General features: G+C 42.7%; 1 protein-coding gene across 1 annotated transcript in view; it reads left to right on the forward strand.

Annotated features, from left to right (window-relative positions):
- The window catches only part of ANTXR2 (ANTXR cell adhesion molecule 2), a 117,695-nt gene that overhangs the window by 13,156 nt on the left and 80,341 nt on the right, over window positions 1-24,198 (forward strand). The window contains exons 8-10 of the mRNA XM_059826786.1: window positions 17,287-17,347; window positions 18,464-18,559; window positions 23,215-23,284. Coding sequence (XP_059682769.1) covers window positions 17,287-17,347; window positions 18,464-18,559; window positions 23,215-23,284 — 227 coding nt within the window. The remainder of the gene's footprint in view (window positions 1-17,286; window positions 17,348-18,463; window positions 18,560-23,214; window positions 23,285-24,198) is intronic.

Raw genomic sequence — 24,198 nt, forward strand, 5'->3', positions numbered from 1 at the left:
CTCCTGCAATTATTCATGCTCAGACTTTGTGTGGAGTTTGAGGACTCCATACAAGTGCAGTGAGTTTGAAGGGGATGCATTGAGGAATGGCTGCTATAGGTTTAGTCTGAAAAAAATCAAGACTATTACTCCAGGAGAGTTGAGAACAACTGGTTAAAATCATTAGGTATGACTGCAATTTAGGAATTGCCTGAATCTTCGTATATAGAGAGGCATTCCAAATACATATGTTAGCCTTGACTTTAGCCACTTGGTTTCACAGTAAGCGGTAAGACTTTCAGTTCCTGTTTCTCAGCATGCCATGAGAAAGTCCCATCAGTGAGATGAGGCCATTCAACTGATTACTCTGATTTGCAAGAAGGGATCAAAGCAAGAGGAACATTTTGGTTGTGATCAGTGGCTTAACAGTGATATAGCCCTGTGTCAAGATGACACCTTTGGTTGTGGGGACCTAATTTATTTGCCTCATCTTAAACTAGAGCCTGTGTGTTTTATGCAAGGTTAACAGTGCTGCTGCATGTAGGCAGCACAACGGAAAAAAGCTTACTATCAAAAGTCAAGTCAAAACCAATAATGAAATCCTTTTTCTGAGAGAGATCCCACTATAATTCATTTCCCTTTCCTTCTTTTTTTAATAAAGGATACTACTCATATACAGGATATTACAGTCATGAATTTATCACTTCCCTTGAACAGTGCGTTTCTTGTGGAAGTTAATGTCATAGTGAAATACCTTATTTTCCTTCTTGTAGTTTAAAATAAATGTAATTTCAGAATCCTCCTTGCATATTCTAAAGAGATATAATCAATCCTTTCATGCAGTGACATTTATTTTCCTGAAAAGATAGTACATGCCATGTGGTACTGCTTTCTAAAAATCTCATTCTATACCATTCTAAAGACTTACAAGAATCAGTTAGTTTGCTGCTGCAAAGTGAAACAACATTGAAGCCACTAGCAATAATAAATAAGAGCTGAATGTTTAAGCCCAGTTGATTACGTGAAGTTTCCAAGGATACTGCATTTCAGAATGTGTATGTCAAGATAGAACTAGATAAAGAACTAAAGACATTTGCGTTTGGAGTTTCTCCTCCAACAAGGGTCACTGACCTGCAGATTGGACGCTTCCAAGGAGTCAGGTTTCTCCACTACTCTTCGAGGAAGCAGTAGGAGTACGATCGCTTGTGATTTCTGAAGAGGTCAGCTTAAGGAGTCTGTAATTCAAACCTGTGTAAGACTGGCATAACCTGTGGGTTGTCCCATTATCCCCCATTCTCAGCTAAGGTATTTTTGGGCAGCCTCTGGCTAGTAGCAGTGCCAGTCTGCCTCTTTCATACCTCCCAGCAGCTTTCAAGCACCTTCACTTCTTTGGGGACAGAGCGAGGGAAGCTCTTCTGATAAGATTTGGCAGATGCTGTTTGCGCAAGCCTCAATCCAGCTGCTTCTGGCACTTGTGAAAAACCTGAGTGTAAAAATCGCAGATTTGTGCATATCATACCTGTAGAGCAAGAAAAGACACACATAATGGCAGTACCTTGTTTTAAGATAACAGCTTAGCACCGACAGGGACTGTACAGAAAAAGCAAACTTCAAGTACAGTGGTCTAACAGCTTAAATGCATTGTCTGCACCTTTAAACTGTGACTGAACTCCTGAATTGTTTAGGGTTTTATTTAACAAAATGCAGCTGGAATAGACATTTCAAAACTTGGTTTACTGCATATTTCTGTCCATAAAAAGACTGATGTAGTGGCTGTGGGGCAGTGGAAAATGTTTTTGCTGATAAATAAAGGAGCACGAGAAGGCCTTTCTGATAGGAAGCATATCAACTGACTTCAGTCTTACCTGCATTGGTCTCGTTTGTAGGGATAAAGGATCAAACAAACAGTTAGTGCTAGTGATTTGATAGCTCCTGAGAGCTTTTAGAGGCTTGAATATTGTTTACAGCTTTCTGAAAAGCACTGAATCTAACCAGAGTTTCATTTAGCTGTCAAGGCATTTGATACTCTCCTTAGCACATTAAATGTATTTGTTGGAAGCGGCGGGAGAATGATACCATGCCAGCATCCCTCTTTTACCACAGAATGTGGATGGAAGTATCCATAGATGGGGTTTTTTGGTTTGGTTTTTTTTGGTAGGTTTTTTTTTTTTTTTTTTTTTTTTAAAATGCATGTGTGGTGGCTGTATTAGCATGATTTTTTGGTATGCTGTAGTTACAACTCAATTTTCTTTGAAAGGGTTTTGACCGATGGTGACAATTCATTCTCATTGCATTATAAAATTGATAAGTAGATCTAATTAAACATGAAATAGTTACAGTTTTCCTTTTTGTTCACAATTATAAATCCATTTCAGTTTGCAAGTTAGCTAGAGAATACAGGCTCCAAGAGACACTCTGTCATAAAAGGGAAAGGGCTCATTTGAAAACAGATGAAAACGAAACACCCACGTCACAAACATGCAGAAGTATTGCTCAAAGTGTGGTGTCAAAGGCACAGTTACGAAATCCTCCATGAACATTGTTGAGCGCTTCTTGTTTAGAAAAAATATGCCGTTTACAGAGACGGCAGCAACCAGCAAGTAAAACCCTCGAGCAAAACTACAACACAAAACTCTTCAGTAGAAATGATCAGAGGAGCTGCTCAAAGCCTCTACTACATTTGTCTCTACCGGACTCGGCTGTGAAATTTTTTGGCTGCTATGTTGTTATACTTGTAGCAAATTCCATGAGAGCTGAGCAGTTAATTCTCATTTGTTGATGGAAAGAAAGAAGTGATGAACTTTATCATGGAGTATCTGCTAGTACCTGCTTCTGCAGTTGTTTGAAGTCTAAGCAATTATTGCCATTTATTTTCTTTGGACAGATACACAAAGTATGTTTAATTGCGGCCAGGGATTAACATTCAAGATAGTTGAGATTAGCCTTCAGAGAAAACCCAGCTCAGACGTTGAAAGGCTTGCATTATGTTTTACCTTCTTAGTTCAGAGGAAATCCCAGCAAAGTGAGTAAGGATTTAAGCACAACCACGTTGTGTTATGTTTCTGTTTAATAATACCAACTAATGATTCAAAACTCTGTGCAGACTTGTGTAGAGACCACTGTTTTGTGAAGTTTCCAGCTCTTCTGGCATTGCTAATAACTAACTTCACAAAGTAGAAACTAAACAGCATTGTCAGGGTAAATAAATCTAAGCAAAAGTCTGGAGCTTGAAAGAAAAATGCTGAAGGCGAGTTATTATGCCATCAGGAACTGTTTACTGATGTGGTTTGGCTGATAATTACATGGAGTATGGCCTCATGAGCAAGCCATAGCAGTGTGAACCGTAAGGGTTTGGGAGTGCACAATTTACATCACCACGCGGCTGTTTAGTACCATGTAAGAGAAAGAAACCCATTTTTCTTTTCCTTCCTCTCCTATGTGACTTAGGGTAATTTTTTTTTAACCAATTTGATAAAGCAGCATTTGGTTAAAGAATCATTTACACGGTTAGATCTGAGTCCATCTGTCATAACCAAAATAGCATCTTCCTACCTGGCTTTAGGGGGGTGTTGGTGAGACCTCTCAGCTCCAGATATAAAGGTGCTGAGCTGTAAGCAAGCTAACTCAAGAGTGCCTCACTTGCATCTAACCAGATATGGTCCTGAACTGGTGCTTTCATTGGGAGAAACTGTGGAGACTTTGTGCTTATTAAATAGCTCAGTCAGACTCACCATTTCCCTGGGGGACCAGTTTCTGCAAAGTAACTAGAGGCTGTGGGGCTGACAGCCCAGAGAGAGTTGGAGAGTATCTCAGGCATTGGGTAAACCCATCTCTGTAATGCAAAAACCAGTGTTGGACTCGCTGTCAAGGAGGGACGCAGAAGATGTTTGTATTCATAGAAGCAGGAAATGTTGCCGTTCTGAACACTGTTCATTTTAACTGTTTGATCACTTGTTAAACTATGAATGGAGGATTAATGAGAAGCAGCAATACTATTAAGGACCTGGGAGCCAAGGTGCTGCTACCACTTGAATCAAACACGTAGAGTCTTTAGACGAGACAATATCTTTCATAAGGCTGAAGTTTCTGTAATGTTCCCATAACACACTCTGCAGTAAATCAGTTTTATTTCCAATTTCTCCTGCAATTTTTTCATGTTTTGCCTCCTTCTGTGGCACGTTTCTGTAGATGTGGTTTGCGCTGCTCAGCAAATCTGAATCGCTTTTACGTGCCACATTCCGAAAGACAAAACCAGTGCAAGATGACTGCCACCCCTTTCGCTTAAGCACGCAAGTCCTACTGATTTGTGAGCAAAAGTTGTCTGGTTGTCTCTGCAGGCAGAATTGGACTAGGCTTGTGCCTTTAAAAGTTACATTAATGGAACTCTCTTTAGTAACGTTATTAGAGTGTGTGACAGCTCTAAGTAGACTTAAACACATTTTTATACTAAAGTGAGTTGGCAGCACTTCATACAGGAAGTTAAAATATATTTTGTACTTAAGAAATCTCACAAGAACTTATCAGATAGAAGTACAGGAACTATTACATGCAGAAATTAAGAGGAAGTAGTCGGTTAAAAAAAAGTTCAGTCTAGAATTGTTTTATCTTTAGTTGGTACATAATTTCTTAAGAATTCTACCTGAGAAGGATTAGAAATAGAATTGTTAAGCTCTCCTTCAGCCTGTTCATTTTGCAGGTGCTCAGTTTTGAATTGTTCATTTTATGCAGGAAAACAACACTTAAACACACTGGACAAAAAAAAAATTATCAAGACATGTAAGCTGAGCAATTGCATCACCTAGAACATTTTAAATTGAAGCTTAATTGCCTCCAAGTTGGTCGAGCCCCTCAGGGAAAAACCCTAACCCTTAGCATGAAGTTGTAAGTTTGTCCAAAAGAAGTTATGAATTCATAGATAATACTGCAACAAAGAAAGAGACCTGTTAAGTCTTTAAGTCAGTGCAGGTGGGGAGAGACAGGACAGAACAGAGCAAGCTACTCATCGCCTGCAGGCAGCCCCCCTGCAGCTGTACCTTGACTACCGCCTTCAGCTCTACGGGTCCCAGTGCAGGGACGGCGTTAACTAAAACTGGAAGAAGGTTAGCTAACAATACAACTATGAGGGGAAAGGGACAGTACGGCAAGAAAGGATGATTCTTGGAAGAATAGAGCAATACATACATCAGCAGTTCTTTCCTCAGGCGGAGCTGCTTTTGTGAAAATGCCTGCGCTGAAATGAGTAGCGCCACTTGCCACGTGGTACCTGACCGCACATGATGACATGTCTCAGTATCTACTCAAGTATCCACGTCTCGGTGAAAGGACAGGCAGGGGGAGAGGAGACCTCAGTGTCTGTAGGCTGTAAACTGCAAGGCTGAAGTGGAGTTACTTGGAACCATCAAATGAGCGTACCTAGGAACGGTCAAATTGAACAAAGGATTAAATGCATCCAGGGTCCTTCAAAAAAAAAAATCATAACATACCTAGTAGCAGACTCTTGCTAAAGGGGTATAAGCAGGTAGTGCTATAAAAATCTTACTGCCTAATTGTAAAAATTTTTTCCAGTAGAACTCTTGCTGATGATGGAGTAAAGTCTGCTCTGGTTGTAAAGAACAGTCAGCAAAACCCCTCTAGCGTTCAGACTCGTTTGAGCAACAGTGAACAGTATCTTTTGAATATCCAGGGGGTTTCCACATCAGTTAGATGGTTCCTGTACCAACCACTGCACATGACAAAGCATTGCTACCTTTAAGTTATGTGGATCAGCGACAGCCAGATCAGCGGGGCCCAAAGGGAAACAGTGCACCAAACGTACGTGGCAGCAGCACACTCAGCGGCTCTCAATACCTGACCGGTCACTTCATGTTTTGAATGTGGTGAGTCACTGTCACTACGCTTGTACCCCAGTGCCTCAGCAGAGAGACAGGCGACACAGGCTGTTGACAAGGCCTGGTGAAAAGCAGACATGTGCCTGTATGCCTTACAGTCTAAAAACAGTCAGCAAGGAGAGAGGTGAGTGACCCGTGTCGGACAGCGAGTTGGTGCCAGAGCGGGGAGAAGAACCAAGTCTAGTGAGTGGTAGTCGGTTATGTTGAGGTAGGCAAGAGCTGCTTCACGTGAAGAACGTGAATTGCAGCCTTTAGGTCTGTAAAACTTCCTGCAATGACTTTACAAAACCACGCTCCAGCCTCTCCGTGAATCTGACGCCTTCTGCACTAGACACTCTATCAGCAGCGCTTCCTTGGTGTGACCCGGCTTTTGCACCGGGGTGATAGCGAATTGTTCAAGTCATATGAGTCAATCAACATCTCCCACTGTTACCTGCTGTAAGGCAACAATAGAGGTTGGCAGAGTTCATATTTATGGGGAGTGGGAAACTTAACAACTGCAACAGTTAGTGCTTCGAGGTTAGATGTTCTGGTGGATGCACAGTATCTCTAACGTGAGCATTGACTGAGCCTCCTCTGTCTCGGCTGCTTGTGCCTCAGCAGCCAAGTTGCAAGCAACTTGATTATTGAGGAGTAATCAGGGACTACATTATTTTGAAGTAGTCGGTAGTTCTGCCCTGAAGCAGCTCAGCTCATTGGAGCGGAAATTCCTCCCTACCCTACCTTGCTTTGAGTATGCCGAGTCTGCTCCCCCCTTTTTCCTTAAAGGATGTCCCTCAGCTGCAGACGGAGGGGGTGGTCACCCAACTGACTGCATGCTATTAAGATTTTTCAAGAGCAAAATCAGCTTAAACAGTTCATTATCAATTATACATCAACTTAATTGGATCATTTCCTGTAGGAAGAAAATATGCTCAGTTTATGCACTGGGAATCCAGGAAGCGAACTATTAAACATTGAAGGAGATGGGGGGAGGAGAAATGCAACAAGTTATCATTAAAAGAATTATTCTGATTAAATCAGTCATCTTCTTTAATCCCCTTGGATGGTCTAATATTCAAGCTGCACTGAGTGCAAGGTTTAGGACTAACCTCGTGCTATGTTTTCCGTGTGATTGAGACCGAGTAGATAGTTTTGGGAATTACTGCATGTCGTTGTTAAAAGGAATCAATGGCCTGGAATACAATGCTTTCTGCTCTACCCTTCACTGCTGCACAGCCCTTAATTTGACATTCTCTGACATACTACAAACCATATAATGTTCTCCTGGAGAACAGAGCACTTGATAAGCCAGCAACATAACTGACACGGTTCCAGTTTCTGTGAGCATGCATGTGCCTTGTGATTTGGATTTGATTTGTCAGCTATCCCTGCACGGCTATCATTACTGTTACATAAGGGATGCTGTAAAACTTGCTTGAAATGAAGCACTAGCAAGTGCAAATGAAATCTAGTGTTTCCTTAGCCATAAGTTTCTGCAAGCCATATTTTCCTTACTAATTAAAAAAATAGCCCAAACAACTTTCTTCCTGTTACAGAAAGTAACAGTTTGTCTTGCTTCTTATTTACATTACTTGATAAGTAAAGGGTTTAGGGTTGTTTTTAGTAATTCGGGGATAAAGGTTCTGATGCTGTTAAAATACGCATCTTTTATGACCCACAGTTTTGTCATCTACATTTGGTTTACTCAGCGACTGCAAATGAGGTACTGCTTCGACACCGTATAATTAGAATATTCTCACTAACCTGACACTGCACCAGGCTTCTCTCTGATGGTTATTTTATGCAAGACCATATGTCTCGGGATTTTTTTCATTTAGAGAGGGGACAGGATAGCAACGTTCCCCCCACCCCCTTTAGCCCTGCTCTTTGTCCGAGACGTTGCTGAGCAGCGTCAGGAAGTAGGCTGAGATTGGCAGCGAGCTGTAGTTAAGAGCACAGATGTTTGGCAGCAGGCAGAGGTAGATCCCATTAGGTATTAACTGCTGTAGTTCTTAGCCATGACTTTGTTGGAGAGAAGCATCAAAACGGCGTTTCCTATGAAAGCCTGTGTTTCATTTCAAGTTACCCTGAATTGATTGTCTCCCATCTAGTGTGAGGTGGTCCTATTGCCTCATTGCTTTCTGCACAGATTAGCGCTGGTGGGGAGAAGGACATGATAGGGCTTGCTTTGACACAGCAGAGACACACCATGTGGGCCTGACCCACAGATACAGTATGGAATCTCATTTTGCATACAGATCCCATGTTTTGGGGTTGGTTTTTTCCTTAATACTCTTTTTTCGTTAAGTTCAGGTTATAATGACATGGACCTGGGGACACTAGCTGAAAGAACAGAAGCTTTCACTTTGGAAACAAGCACTTAACTTCAGGGAGTTTAAAGGCGAATTGCTGTGTGGAGAAGCCGGCCTCTCTAGAACCTAAGGTGTGCTGGGAAGGTGCTTCTAGCTTACAGATCCCAAGTATGATTAAGGTTACTCAGCTGTAATCAGTGAAATCAAGGGCTCTACTTACACTCACTTTCTCTTGTAACCTACTCCAGGTCTTTATCTGTAAAGCCTAACTCTACCACAGTATAAGGGGACACGACTCCTGTTCAGGTAAAAAAGCACTAACTCAGGAATGAGAAAAACCTGTAATGATACCAGCATACATACGGCCTAAGTTTTTCACCACTCTGATTTCATACACGTTCACTTCTACGTGCTGTAAGGTTCAGTGAATTCAGTATGAAAAATCATAGATTCACAGGATGGTTTGGGTTGGAAGGGGCCTTAAGGATAACCTGGTTCCAACCCCCCTGCCATGGGCAGGGACACCTTCCACTGGACCAGGTTGCTGATCTAGTGGGCAGTCAGCATTTCGCTGTCTAGAACAAAAGTCGCAAATGAGTCCATTACACCAACTGAACACCTCCTGCTTTCCTTTCCTTTCTACTGCCTCAGCAATAGTGGGAAAAAAAAAGTTTTAAGTTATAGAAAAAAAAGATAAAGCTGCCAGTAGTACTTCTGCATGACTCATAGAAAAATAAAAACACATGGAAACATGGGTTAAGCTCCATCCTAAATCAGCAAATCCACACAAATGAAGCAAAATAGTTTTAGGAACTAAACTAAGCACCTCTGAACTCAGTGTTAATAGGTTCTGCCTGACTCAGCCGGCCAGCCAGACTACTAGGCCAACCTAGCTCAAAAAGACAAACCCAAACAGCAGTACAACACTCTTTCCATTACACATTTTCCTGAGAAGCTTTACAGCTCCAAGCCAGGACGAAGCTCGAGAAGGTATTAACTTACCAGAGAAAGGACTAACCCGCAAGCATTGTTTCACAGGCTCAGGCAGCTTCACGCACCTCCATTCCCAGAGTTTCTAGACCCCAGCGAGACACACTGCTACACCCAAGCACGCCGGTAGCCTCCTCCCTGCCTACCGCTTAAATAGCCGCTCCCCGGGCCCCAGCTGTGCAGGTGTGTGGCCTTCCCTGATCGGCACTTAGTGAGGGCCAGAAGGTGTAGGCAATTCCCCGTCGGGAAACAGGCGGCAGAACTTGGGTGTTGCAGCTGAGTCAAAAGAGGCTGTGCCTGTGTGCTCTGATCCGGCTGAGGCCAGCAGTGCTGGAGGTCGTCTTAAACGCTCTGATGTTATCGGGGCCCTCTCCGACGCCATTCTTCGAGTTAGGTGTAGCGTGTGTCATCTTCCCTTCCCGCCCCCCTTCTTTCACTGCGTTTTATGGCATTAAGTGTTTTTCAGTAACAATTACAAGGTCGTCGATGGCTAACTTGAGCACCTTTACCACTGTATTTTGATGGAGGGTGGCACCAAAGGAGATGCAGCTCTTGGTGATGCAGGTTTCATGGCTAACTGGAGAGGCGCGTGGCACAGTACGGGAGGAAAAGCACATCCTCTTTGCGTGTCACACTATGAACATAGCTTCTCCAGTTTTAATTATGTTTGCAGTCTGCCATAGTTCCTAGATCTGCTTTCCTCATGGTTGGTTATATTTTGCTCACTGGGTGTTGTGTTTATAGCATCCCTAGAGAGAACGATGAATGCCACATTTGGAAGGGAGAGAGGAAAGAAAAGGGGGTGGAAATCTCCACAGAAAAGCCGCTGTCTTGAGTTTGCTGTTAGAGTAGCGTTTGAGGTTTTTTTTTAGTGCTGTTTTGCCATCTTTCCGAGTTGTGCAGCACACATTTTGCAGTGAGCGCACACATGACTGGCTGGCCGCGTATCAATAAGCAGTGCTCCAGGCGCAAGCTGAGCGTGCAGTGAGCAGGAGCTAATACTGCTGTAAATATATTTCTGCACACAGACTGTGGAAGTGATTATATTACACTGTCAGCATGTTTTGCACATGTCTTGCCATACGTGAGTATAGCAAATAAGATTATTTTTTAAAGGTGAACATTTTTTTCCTCTTTAAAACTTGGTTGTGGAAATAGCAAGTTAGATGCATTTGTTTTATTACAGTACATGCACTTTTGTTCACAGAACTGTATTGCCTTCCCCTGTAAAGAATCAAGCCAGCCTGATTTGGGATCGGCTTCCAATGAGCAGTGACATAAACAAAGAGGTGTGTGGTTGAAATGGAACCGTAGGGAGTAAAGGCCACCACTGATTCTGGAATTCCTTAGTTGTTCAAAATTATTAGCGTGCCAAGTCTGATCAAAGTGTGCCAAATTGCTCTCTTCCTCCTGCAGTTCACCGTTACACTAATCTTTTTTTTGGGAAGCCAACACGTAACATATTCATATATCATTTTCCAGTTTCAGAACAGTGGACTTAAAAATTGTTATGGTGGTTCAGTAAAGGATCCAGCTGTGCTGACAACCTGCCCCAAATCCTGAACTCGGCATACAGTTCCGGAGAGGAACAGATGCCATGCGAGTTATGATTTATGGTGCTGACTGCTGCCAAAAACTTCTGAACTGCATACTGGGGCTAAGCAAAATCGAGTGGTGCCGTGAAATAAATTGACACTTAGCGTATTTTGTTAATCGTCAATGTACATTTCGGTTGCTCATGGCTCGTTACTACTGCATTGTTCTCACAATTTCTTGGAATGTGAAATTCATTACAGTGCTGGATGGGAAAGTTGTTGTTTTAGCCGGCATGTAACACTGTACCGCAGGGTACAGCTCTGTTCCACAGTATGTTCTGAGTGTATGGTAGTCAAAATACTTAAAAAGCTTCAGGAGCCGAACTGCTTTACTGTTCAAATTCTGGGAGCTTCTAAGAGGCAGTAGGAAGGGTGAAAAGTGAGTCAAAGCAGAGCCAGGCCCAGTCTGTGACAAGTTAAAGAGGTACTGAAGATGCAGAAGACAAGCTTTCTATGGGAAGAAATGTTTGCATAAAGCAGGGTCAAGATCTATGACAAGGCAAAATTTATAAACAGAGGTGGAGTTTGCAGAGACGATAAGCACTAGTGAGCCTTATGTCATCTTGTTATTTGGCTGCCTTTTTGCAATTCATTGCAGGGACATCTGCCTTTTCTATGCTAATGCAATGATTTGCGTAGGTGTATTGTTTCTGCAACTTAAACCTAACAAAACACGGTTCTGTTTTTCAATTCAGACACCCACAGGTCAGAAACTGACAATGTTGCTGTAAAACATCTCTAATTGAATTAAATGTTTTATTAACGACAAAAATGGCTAAAGCACTTATTCAGGAAGCGGGCCGTGAAGTTTATGCAAGCCTTTGGGAACCGTCTAGTGGGAAGTGCATGGAAATCCATGCTACTGATAAGGATTGATACGGATTTTAAGTACTGATTAACAATCAGGTTGTTCAGAAAAAAATTTGGTAGGTGAAAAGTGGTCCCCCACTGAGAATTTGATAAAGTGGATGAACTTTCTACAACTGTTTTAAGAAAAAATTACGCGTGTACTTGTTTGTGCCTGAGGAAGAGTAAACTTACATTGAACACGAAACTGTCTGTGGCTTGTAAGCCTCTGAAATAGCTTGAGAGATGGAGAGAGGTGACAATCGGACAACACAGGACTTAAAGAGAAAATTTGAACGCCAATTACCTGGCTCAGGAGCGAAACAGTTCCATTTCCGACTGCTGCATGCTTTGCTGCTGTTAGCGAGCTGATAGAAAGCGTTTCACAGTGCGAGTTGAGTACATAGCGACTCCTCTAAAGGGCAGAGCCTCCGAGAGCTGTGCGCGTGCCAGATTCTACAGGACCGTCGTGGAAGGAAGCTGAATCTCATTTTCTGTATGGGACATCAAAGCCTTGATCCAGCAAGGGACATCTTTAACTGTAAGGCAGGATCTCATCCCACTGTATCGAACACAATATTCATATGCTTAAAGTTACACATGCAGATAAGGAATACGATAGCTGGCTCCCAGGCAGAATTGGGCACTCCAGCAGCTGATTTACGAGTGACCTTTTCAGAAAAGCTTGTTTGGCCAAGTAGAAACCCAGCGTATGTCAGTGAGTTTGCATCAAGGGTGAATTTGCTTTTGAGGGCCCATGGGATATCTCAGATGCCTTTATTCTGATAACTTCTGCTCTCGGAAGGGTTCTAAAATTGGTAACTTGCATTACTAAGAAATGCTATGGAACTGTATGGTATCCGTTCACTTAATAGCCATTAAGATGCGATTTCGCTAAAAGCCTTGGAGGCTCCTCTGCCTTCAGCCAACCCTCAGCAGCTGTGCCGGGCGGCGTTTCAGTGCTGAGCATAAGCTGCGTTCATGCCGCTTGTTATTGGGGTAGCTGTTGTAATAACTGTTCATAGAAAACAGCTCAACAACTTTTTTTCATCTTAGATGCTCGGCTGCTGCTGCCACAATATGGCAGTGATGTACCCGTTCTGTATATGGGGGAGCTACAGAAGAGCGTTTCCTCAGCAGTCTGTTACTTTGTCGTTGTTGAACGACAGGGTGTTTGGGGCCCGAATTTCAGGTCTCGTTTTAAGTACAAGAGACCGACTACCTTGAAGAGCAGAACTCTACCGCCTTCTCTTTTTCCAGCAGTTGCACACGCTTCCTAACGTGCGCTAAAATGGCAAGCTCGCAGCTGGGATTTTGAGGTGATCCTCTCCACTTTGCGAGCCCCTGTGCCTTTCCAGCCGTGACCAGTTCCGCGTAGCACAGCTGTGTCTCAGCCTCAGAGGAACTACAGAGTGGTTCCTCCGCAGTTCTCCGTTTCTGAAGCTGTGAGACAACAGGATGCGGGCTGACAGCTTTCAATTGTTTTACACTCGGATTTTTGGGGAGACGTTTCTTTCTGGGACAGCTAGCATTCAGGGGGGTGACTGGAAGGAAAGCCTTTGCCAGCCCAGGAGAAGAGCGCCCTATATTTGGCGTGGAGCTCTGGAAATGAAACGGATGATATCAACTCTCTGAATCTCTCCTTGCGTGCTGTTAAACTAAGGCAATTTATAGTCTAAAGTGGATTTATTTTATGTCAGCAGAGTGTTTAACTATCCTATCCAAGGATGGCCTTATATAGTGATTATTTCAACTTTTCTTGTGGGCAGTAGGTTTCCAAATAATGAATTTGCAATGCCAGATGATTCTCTTGAATTATGCTGAAGTCGGAAAGAGGGAGCGTAGTACAGATGTTTGTAGAGCCCATTTTGATCTTGCTGACTTTGCAGCCCACATGTCCTCAGGAAGAGAGTTTAAAGTTAGTTTTAAATTTTTCAGGGGGGTGGGGGGGAGAAGGGAGGTGAAATTTTATGCATGCTTTCGTTCTATGTTGCCATTCTTACATGTATTCCGTAACGCATGACTGAAACCGCTCCATTAAAAGCTGCTACTGTTGAGACTGGTCAGATCCCTGCTCTTGGGCTGCAGAAGAGGTGGCAAGTATACTGGATGTCGGCTGTGCCAGCTCCCCTGCACTGTGCATGAGCCCAGCGCTCACCCCTTTCAACCGCATGGTAAAGCATCAACATCTTGAAAAGGGGAACTTGAAAAACCCCTTGGAAAACCCCTCACCAGCTGTTGTTGAAAGATCATTCCACAGGGGTACGGGAAAGGGCGAAGCAGGAGCAGCCCTCATCTAGAGACATGAAGGCATGGATGAACGATTGAATGTGGGTCATAACACAAAATGGGTAATACGGCTTCACATCATTCCTCCTAAAGGAAAGAGATGAGATTTTATTGGAGTGCGCTGTGCTAGCTTGGAAGGAGCTGCTTGAATGGAAAGAGTGAGAAAAAGATTACAACAGATAAAACGGAGTGTGAGCCAGAGCAAGAAAAAAGTAAGGAAAGGCCACAAGGTTCTATAAGTCCTTTTAAGATGTGAAAATACATTCTCCTCTCCCACATGTGAAAGAACAAGTGGTGATTGCTGTCTTAGAGAATATTTTCAGGTTTACCATCGTGATGGCTAAATGCTAGTTACCATATCCTTGTGGGCCGAACCATTCAAACTGATTGCGCTTGGTACACTGAACGGGATTTGACCCTTTGCAAGAATGCTCTGATTTTTACTTACTTGATGGAAAATTCAGTTTGGCGTACAGTTTCAGTTGTTGCTTAGAGGGAGTGTTGGGCAGAACCCAGAATGTAAAAGGTTGAGCAGAAAGCTATCTATATGCTTTCAGGTTGGTTCCACTTGATTCCACTAAATTCTGCACAAGTTTCCTTTTATTTCTGCTTCTTAAGGTTACTTGATGATGGTTGAAGGGAAGGATTTTCAGGAACAAGGCAGATTTCTATACCATTATCCTTTTTTTTTTTTACAGCATGGACTATCAAGAAGCTTTTTGAAGGATGGAAAAGAACTAGTTAAACTTAGAAAAACAAATTTTACTATTTTCACACAGGTTTTTTTCCTAATGGAAGCTTTGTTTGGGTAAAAATGACAGTCTTAGGCTACCACTCCTTGCAAAGAGACTGAGGATCTCTGAACAGTACAGCTTTCTCAAGCCAAGTGGAGAATGGCAGCAATTAAAATGATGAAAAATTAGTGTCAAAGCAATTGTTTATTTCTAGAAACAGTATTAAAACCCAGTATTGTCCTGCTTTATGTCAAGAGCAGCACATCTGCATGTATAAATATGAATTCCATGCTGCCATGAGGGAAATCAGCATATCCTGAACCCTGTATTGAAATTCGCTTTTGTTCATGAATTGTGATCATGTAATCTAGGCTATATTTTATCTCAGTTGGGGTAGTTGTTCCCCCCCCCCGCCAGTATATTCTTAAATCCAAAGAGTTAAACATGTCCAAATACATTCTTTTCCTGTTTTATATTGCATTTGGAAATACAGTGTTAGAAAAATCACTATCAGATACGGTGCCATTACAGAAATACTACTTTCCAGCAAAAGACAGATTATGTCCGTCATTGTCTCCCCCTCTCCCTGCCCCCCCATTCATAATGTGGCCCTACTTCAGACAGTGGGCAAATGGGGATGGGGTAGGAGTCGGAAAGTTTCTCCCTGTCTATGTAGTGCTGCACAAAAAAATTCATGAATTCAGTGGGCTTTGATACTGCCAACTGGACTATTCATCTGACTCAGTGTCTTCAGAGGAAACCAGAACACGTTTCTGCAGTAAAGGAATAAAATGCTTCATTCTTTATGTATTTTATTTTGCACAAAGCATTTCCCCCCCCTAAAATAAACTACGTAAGGCGGCTTCTCTCTACGCTGAAATAGGAATCAAAAAGCCAAGTCCTTTTTTGGAAGTGAGTTGAGATCCTCAGCTAATATAAACTGCTCAACTTGCTCTGAACTTCGGGCTACATTCTCTCCAAAGGTCTCTATTGCTGTGTCTCATCCAAATGTATGCACCTGCAAAGTCTCTATTTTTTTAAATACTACTTAATGTTTATAAATGGGTTTTGAAGCACTAGAAAGCCAATTTGTGCACAACAGTTTGTGGGGAGACAAGTGATATGGAAAGTGTTAAATGAGGCAGGCTATTCTTTTTCTTGGAGCTCGGCATGCTTTTTGTCATAACAGTGACAAATATGTTATTGTTTCTGCTGGGCTGGGATACGTAGCAACAGAAGTCACCAGCAAACAGAGTAGACAGAGTGAAAAAAAGACGTATTTAAAGGAAGGAAGAAGGAGTTAAGACCAAGACAGGGTTACATTTACTGACAGGCCAGCTCAGGAAGAGGCATAGTGTTGGTAAATGGTGGTAGAAAGGGGAACATTACAGGACTTTCACTATGCATGTGATTACAAGGACCTCGGTGCATTCCGTGTAGCATTATATACGAATGCTTGCTAAAAATACAACACTTATTACAGAGAAGGCTCCATAAAGACATTGTGGAAGTTTTCTGAGTGAGAGGAAAATTAAAAACTATTGGGGAAACCCCACAGATTATCATATGAAGGTAGAAGGAAATTAAATTGTGGATTATTTGTGTGTGTTTAACCCTACAAGCTTCAAGAGACTCACTCCCTGAGTTAGCAGAAATCCCGTTACTTGCTTAGAGAGGGAGATGAACATTTTGGTAACAGTTATCACATCTCCTTCCTGGACAGCAGTAACAAGCACGAGCGGGGGCCCTGCTGTAGACTGGGACCCTAGCAGTGGGAGGAGAGTGTGGTCTCACGGTTAGATTCCAGCAGCAGTTGTAGTCAAACTTGACCCGTTCCTTCTGAGATGCACCATTTTCGAATGGTGAATGGTCTGCAGTAATCAACACGTGGGTGCTATTTATGCCTCTGCTTAAGCGACCAGGAATAACTTGATCACTTGGATGTATTTGTAAATGGTAAAATGTGATTTGGCTGAAACTGAGGGTAGCGTTTGAGACCTTTCTGAGTACAAATTGGTCAAAGGTGTCTGGTTCCTCCCTTCTCTTACATTCCATCCCTTGTATTTTTAAGTCACCTGTAGGACTATTGTTTTGTCCCAGCCTTTTGGAAGAGTATTCCCTGACTGGCTGGAGAATCAAAGCAGGCTGACTGGTACAGCAGTGAAAAAACCCCATCTGAGAGGGCAGCACAGTGAAGAACGCCATGCGTTCTTGCTCTGCTTTCATAGGGCAGGATGCCAGCACTTGGAATAACGTGCACTTGGCTTGACCCACAGATTGTTGGAAGACTGCTTTTGACTGGATTAGGTTTTGGATCAGGCTCCTTGTGACTGATTTTTGGCTTAAACATTAGGATTGAGGTTCATGGAAAATTAGGTTAGGGATCCGGACAGAAATTGAAAGACCAAAATCAGACATCATCATGTTCTGAAGACTGCCACAGATTTAACAAACTAATCCAAGTCTTACGAACTCTTAGGAGATTTGACTGTGCAGGCGTGCCTAAGTTTGTAGGACATTGCCTTGACCATATGAAAGTCAGACTTGTGCAAATCAAACCTGTAGCTGTGCACGTCTGTCTTCTAGGGACAAGCGTTTGTTTTCAAATAGCACTTCTCACTGAAATAGCACTATGAAACCTATTTGTGACTAGTTTCCTCCTTTGCAATAGATTTTGAAGCAGTCATGCACTGAGATTTTGTATTTGGAGCCATCCAGTGTCTGTGTGGGAGGTAAGTTGTTATAATTTCAAAATCATATCCAGTTATTATAGGACTGTGATTTCCCTATTTTACCTGAAGGAAAACCCCACAGGTCTCTAGAATATAACATCTCTACCTAAAAAATCCTCAAGCAGTTTAATAGAGATCAGATCCTTCTCTGCTGACTCATTTTTCTCCTCAGAGGAGCTGTCTTCCAGGGCCTGCTTTCATCATTTGGGTAACACATGTAAAAGTTTGAGACCATTTATCTGCCCCTCTCCCATTAGTCGTGCTCTGCACTTGCCCTCATATTCAAAGCAACGGTACTTATTCTGTGATACTTGCATACGGTTTTACCTGTGGTCACGGAGTTAAGTTCTAGAAACCCTAATAATATATGTTCAGATATATTCATGACAATATTTCTAGTGCCCTGCCGCAAATCTGTGGTGTTTAAGCAGTAAAGCATTTGACTGCAGTTTTGTGCAGCAAGTGGTAATACATTTATTAAGTAGAAGAGTGGCACAGAATTTTATGGGCTGGTCTTTCTGGGCTTCACAATCCACACATAGTTTGAGACCAATCAAAATAAGGTAGTTGCAAAATCTCCTTATTTTGATGTTTTTGTAAAAACATGGGTTGTCTCAACGAAATCAGTAGCCTTGGTAAACAAACCGTTTTAACTCCTCCTCTGCACAATTCACTAATAGTGTGGCCCTTACGCAACTTCCGGAGAAATAGTGCTAAGGAGAAATGTTTTCTTCGGCTGGCACTTTTACGTGGGCCTGATCCAGGTTTGGGGAGTCTTCCTGTTATGAGACCCGGATTTCTCATTTCTCATCGTATTCACTGCGAAACTGTTTCCCACTGTGCAGCTGAGCCCCCGATCCTGTTGACAGTCAGCATGAACTTCCATTTTAATAGGGGTACCTCTGCGATAAAGATTCGGGAACAAATCTTTACTTTCCCATAGTGACCTACCTGAGGAGTGCAGTACCAGGGGTCAGTTCAAAAGGAGACCTGAGTAAGTTTGAAGCATTGCTATGTTGTGCTTCATTTATTGCAGGCTATATTGACATTTTCCTTGTCTAACTTATTGCAAGGCACTAAAGATCAGTGATTTTGGGTTTTTGCTTTTCTCTCCAGAGGAGTTTCAAGTTGTTCTTAGAGGAAGTGGCTTAACCCTTGGTGGGAAAACCGACAGTGTTACTTGTACCTATCAAGTGAACGGAACTACAATCCGTAAGTATTAAGGTTTGAGATGATCTGCCTTGATATTTCCCAATAAGTGATTTATTTTGCTTTGCATTACCTCATTTAATTAAAAGAGGAAAATATCAAAGAGGAGGAAAGCAGTAAAGCTCTGCGGATTAGTAAGAGGATGCAAGTTATTTCACATCTTGCTCAGTGGTTTGAATTTGCTACCTATTACCGTTAGCTGTAAACTGAGACTCGTGTTTGGCAGCCCAGCTGGCTGTGCGACTTAACATGGTGACAACTGTCTGGCTCCTGACATTCCAGTAAGCGGGTGTTTGCTGATGAAAAACCATGACCACAGAGTGTACCGACCTGGTGTCCCTTCTTCTATTGAGACCCAGGCCAAGACATAGGCTCTCAGCATGATTCCAAAAGACACTATTTTCCGAGGTGCGCTTACCTTGTTGTCTTGGAGCATCTCTGCCCGTTCTGTCTGCCGTAGCAGATGTATAACCCTTGTGCTCTTTGTTTCTGGGGCTTGGCAGGGCGGGGGTGCCCCTCCGTGACGTGTAGTCAGTCCTCTTCCTGGAGCTCCTGCAACAGCACACAATAAGGCCATGTCAGAACAGCTGGTACTATTTTGTCCCTGTATTTCGACACGGTTCATCAGCTCAGTGTCCCAAGCAGGACTCTCCTCTGGGAGTGTGTCTCACCGCAGCCAGATACCTAGTGGGACTCTAGTTTCCTGACCTGTGGAAAGGAATTTTGTTTCAGACAGAGGGACCGTGACATCTTTTACAGGCGCTTACCCTGTAGCTTTATCCAGTGTGGTTTGGTTGTTTTTTTTTTGGGGTGCAGATGCGTTGGGTTTATTTTATTAGTAGTACTCATCACTGGCCAGATGTTGCGATCCTTAGTTACTCCTTTGTCAAACTACAAGTGTCACTGGGGGAATTTTTCGGAGTAGAATGCTGCAGAAGTTCGAAAGCTTTAAAAGTAATTAACAGGTAGTGCAGACTATTTCCTTCTTGCTATCTGATTAAGTAAGTATGCTCACGGTGAATTCAATTTTAAGCAAAACATTCCAAACTTGGTCATCTTTTCCTCAGTGCATTAATTTGCAGCAGGGCAAATGAAAAGCCATGCTGGAATTTGGATTAGTCTACTTGTGCTGCTCTGTTCCCTGAATTGGCACAAGGTAGATGATGATAGAAAAAATGCCATTCATGGAAACCTCTGCCATTTTTTATATCCAGAAACTGAAGTGGACGGCTAGTGTAAGTACATCCAACTTCTTGCTCTAAGCAGTATCTCTTAGAAGTGAGCCAGACTGGAAAATGACCAAAAATGGACCTGTGGAAAAAACCCAATTCATTTTTTCCCTACCTACTGTCTGATTTTTATATTAGCCTGCCTTAAATTCCTACCCCATTGAACCCGTGTTTCTAGTACATCTTCTTCCTTACTCTGGATATCATATATACTCGAATGGGCTGCCAATCTCTCCTGCCTGTTAAATACCTAAAATAGTTTGGAAGAATAACAGAATAGCATAGTAGTTCTGGATAAAGGCAACCTCTGTAAATAAATTCTGCTCGTGTAAATCTCCCTGCAGTTTCAATTGAAATTGTCACCTTTGTTCCCTATGTTAAACTATAGCTTGCTTATTTAAACTTGATGCATAAATTCGCTTCACAGAGCTAGAATTTGTCATGTGGCAAAATTACTGCTGCAGTTGTGTATTTATTATCATGGTGTAACTTTCTTACTTGGAGAAGTGGGGAAACGGACTAGTTTAGTGTGAGATTCATTTTATACACCTGGAACTATCTCAGATAATAGTTGAGACATGAGTTACATGACCTGAAGATAATTAGAACTTGAAATTTCAGTGGCTGGTTTGCAAGTCACCAGGACTCCTCAAGTTCTCTTCCTGCTTTGCTCCTGACTCCTTGTTTACTCTGAGCAGTCACTTCTCTACACCCCAGTCTGTCCATTGGGAAATTAAAACAATAGCACATACCTTCTTCACATGAGTCTTTTGAGGCTTGCCTCAATATGGTTAAGTTTGTAGTGGCATTCGTACCATTCAGGATCTTCTGATGGAGTGCATTAAGGTACTGGGGGAGACAAGGACCTGTAGAATATCAGAGTTAAGGAGGGATTTAGCAGTTTTCCATAAGCATCTCAAATGTAAACCTCCTCTGTCCTGCTGGCGGGTGCTGCTGTCGTACTAAAAGTTTTGACATTATTTAGTAGCAATGCTAGCAGCGTGCACCAAATAGGCTTATGGTACTTAACGACTGGTAGGTCGCAGTGCCGTTCGCATTCGGGGCTGTGCTGCGCTGCCAACGATAGCCCCTAGGAGCTTGGATTTTCACGTGCTCCATGCTGTAAGTGGGGGATGAATCCACTACGGAGAGTGTCCGGAGGAAGCTGGCAAGGATGGGCGAAGTCCAGAACACAAGCTGTAAGGAAGGGCAGAAAAGTTCCGTTTGTTACATATACAGGAAAGGAGGAATGGCCAAAGTAGTTGTTAAGTGTGGGCTGCTGCAGGGCTGGAAGTAATAAGGTGGGCTCTCCCACTCCACTGAGAAGAAAACAAGAGGCAACAGGCTTCAAATTCTGCAGCAGATTTAGGTGAGGTATTAGGAGAATGGTTCTCAGCGAAAACATTTCTCAGGCCTGGAGTAGCTTAGATGAGTGTCACTGAAGAACATATGAAGTGCGTTGCCTTCTTTAAATGACCTTTTGAAATGTTTTCTGAGTCTGGTCTCTCCGATTCTCTGATTGTTCAGTCTTTTACAGCTGTATGGCATGTGTATGTGTCCTGGTTTTGGCTGGGATGGAGTTAATTTTCTTCCTAGTAGCTGGTACAGTACCATGTTTTGGATTTCGGATGCGAATCCTAATGTGGTGCTTAATTGTCTGCTGGGGTTAAACCATGGCAGTATGTCTGCTTTGCCATCGTAGAAATAACTATACTTAGACAGGATGAAGCCCGCAAGTACTTGCTAGCATCTGATGTGAGAATTTCCAAGTAGATCTCTGGGCTGCTTTTTTTTTCCTTGGCTTTAGGAAAGGGTGTGCTAAAGCACACGGAGGGAGGGGAATGGCACAGTGATATATTTACTATACATTGCAGCGTAAAAACACAATCTGCTGTACGGGGTCTTGCCAAAGGCCTGCTACAACCCACCCAGCTTCTCGTCTTCAGCAATGGACAACAGTAGATGTTTAGGGAGTAGTATAGGAAGGAAATAGAGCAATTTAACATGATCCTTCCTCTGATACGCCAGCTCATTCTCTCCAGCTCTGTGCTGGGCTCCAAACACTCTTGTCTCAGAGGAAAGCTAAAAGAGAACAGCGGAGCTAGGATGGACTAAAAGGTAGGAAGGGCACTTTGAGCAGTAGCAGGAGGAAGGAGATGGTCCCAAGAAAAGGAAAATGGTCCCTGTGTCATTGCATTCTCCTCTATGAAAACCTGGCACTCTCTCAGTGGAACCCTCACCATTTGAGGGCATAACGGAGGGTACTTGCATGAAGATGTACTGTAATGTCAGAGTTCCCCTTACCGATAGCCTGGGCTCTGCTTTGGGACCAGCCTCAGAGCAAACCCTTATTTTGTCAGTTCTTCTGGTTTTAAAAGATGCATTTGGCATGTTTCTCTTTTTGCATTTATAAAGAACCATTACCAAATGCTAGAAAGGAAACCTGCCAAATGTAGCTGTGGGATAGAAAAATAATCTATGAAACATACCATTAAGACAAAAACATATGGCAATGTGCTAATCCCTCTTCCCCACCTCACAACTCGCCCCAAATCTAGGCCAAGCAGTCAGTGCAGATTATAGCACATAAGAAAAGCTCATTTATGCTAACAGCTCCTCCTTCAGCTGCCCCTGAACTACTTGTATGTCTGCCTGTTCCCTAAATGCAGGGCAGAGCCATGTCCAAGTCTATCTGGCAGATCATTTATTTGCTCTCACCCCTGAATCAGGCAATAGTCCATGCTTGCCAGAGCAGCTCCAGTACAGAAATTAAGAGTCCTGCTGTGGGGAAGATTGGGAGGATGGTTCTGCACACCGGAGCAGAATTTTTCCCAGCTTACCAAACACACGAGGTAAAAGAGCTCCCTCCTCTCCCTCTCACAGCTGCGGGGAAGGAGTGCTCTGCTGGACACGGTGCTCTACAAATAGATGCTTTATAAGTTCAAGAGATTTGCAGGTAGCTAGAGACTCAAAAGCATGAGAAACACCAGAGAAATAGACACTCCAATCACAACTGATCAAGGAGTCCTTGAATGCAATGCACAGGGTTGGAGCTAATTAGAAACAAACCTTCATCTTCCAAATACTGCGAAACCCCTAATAACGTACTCACTCCTTGCAAAAATGGTCTCGATTCTAGGAAATTCTCTCTCGAAGAGCGTGAGCTGACTTGACTAGAATAAAGTAAGCGCCGTAACGTGGGCTCACACTCGCATTTAAAGCCAACTCTGGGTTTCTATGTTCAAGCTGCAGCTTTAAAAAAGCAGCAGCTTTATTCCCAACTTGGGCCTGCCTTGCTTGCAAGTTCCAGACATTACCAAACCAGTAGCCAGCATACCGCGAGAAGGAAGGGACCCGATCGCGTGTTCGCACATCAGCTCCTCATTTAAGCAGCACTGTATATTGAGCTCATGTGATTTCTTTTTTCAGATGAAAAACCAAAAACAGTGGAATCTGATTTTCTGCTCTGCCCTGCACCAGTCCTGTACAAAAGTGGCCAGTAAGTACTTGACACAAACGTCATCCAATGTTACGCTAGAACCGGGCCCATTATTGCGGACGTTAATCATGAGGGGTTTTGGCTAGAGGCAGTCTTTTGTCGTTTTTACTGGGGGGTGGTTTGTTTTTGCTTTTTTTTTCCCCATCCTTGTGTTATTTCCCTGGTGTATTTGCCGGCTTTGGAATGGGCTTTAAATAGTCATCTGTGACCAAACCAATTTGGACAATGCCTTAAAAATGAATATTCAGCCAGTTTATTAAACACTGAAAAGGTCTGGCTTGTCATACGTTTTATGCAGATTAGCTGTTTTAACAGGGCATAATATGCTCTCTTCTGGATAATCTTTAGGCTCATTGTTAAATAGATTACATTATCACTGACACTTACAAGCTATTATTAAAATTATGTGTCAAGATGCGTACCACTGCTCAACATGTAATGATAAAATGAGGCACTAATTTAACAACGGCAGCAATCTGGTAACAGCGCTGTGGCGAAACTACAGTTCTAGCCTTGTTGTAAGTGTCACTGGCCACGGCTGCACATTACTTCTGGCCCTTTGAGAACTAATCCTTCCCTCCTCCTCTCAAATTCAGGCATGCCCTAGGCTTTTAAGATCACTTCAACTTAATTATTCGGATTTGTGAAATCCTAAGCTAATCAGAAGTCAGAAAACTGCTTGTCAGATCTTGGTCGTGTAAAAGCGCAAAGGCTTTCAGGCTGTTGACTTTCTCCCTGTTCTGTAAATAGTTCTTCTCGGAAAGTTATTTGGGATGAGGTTAATATTAATCCAGCATCAAGCACAGCCGTTCATTACAGCTCTGCATTGTCATTTTTCTGTGGCAATTCTTAGCAGTTTAAGAGCTAAGCATTTAGCATAGATGGTTTTCAGTAGTTAGTTTTTTCTGAGTTAA

Source organism: Gavia stellata, chromosome 19 (assembly GCF_030936135.1).
Source record: "Gavia stellata isolate bGavSte3 chromosome 19, bGavSte3.hap2, whole genome shotgun sequence".
In the NCBI taxonomy this organism is placed as follows: Eukaryota; Metazoa; Chordata; class Aves; order Gaviiformes; family Gaviidae; genus Gavia; species Gavia stellata.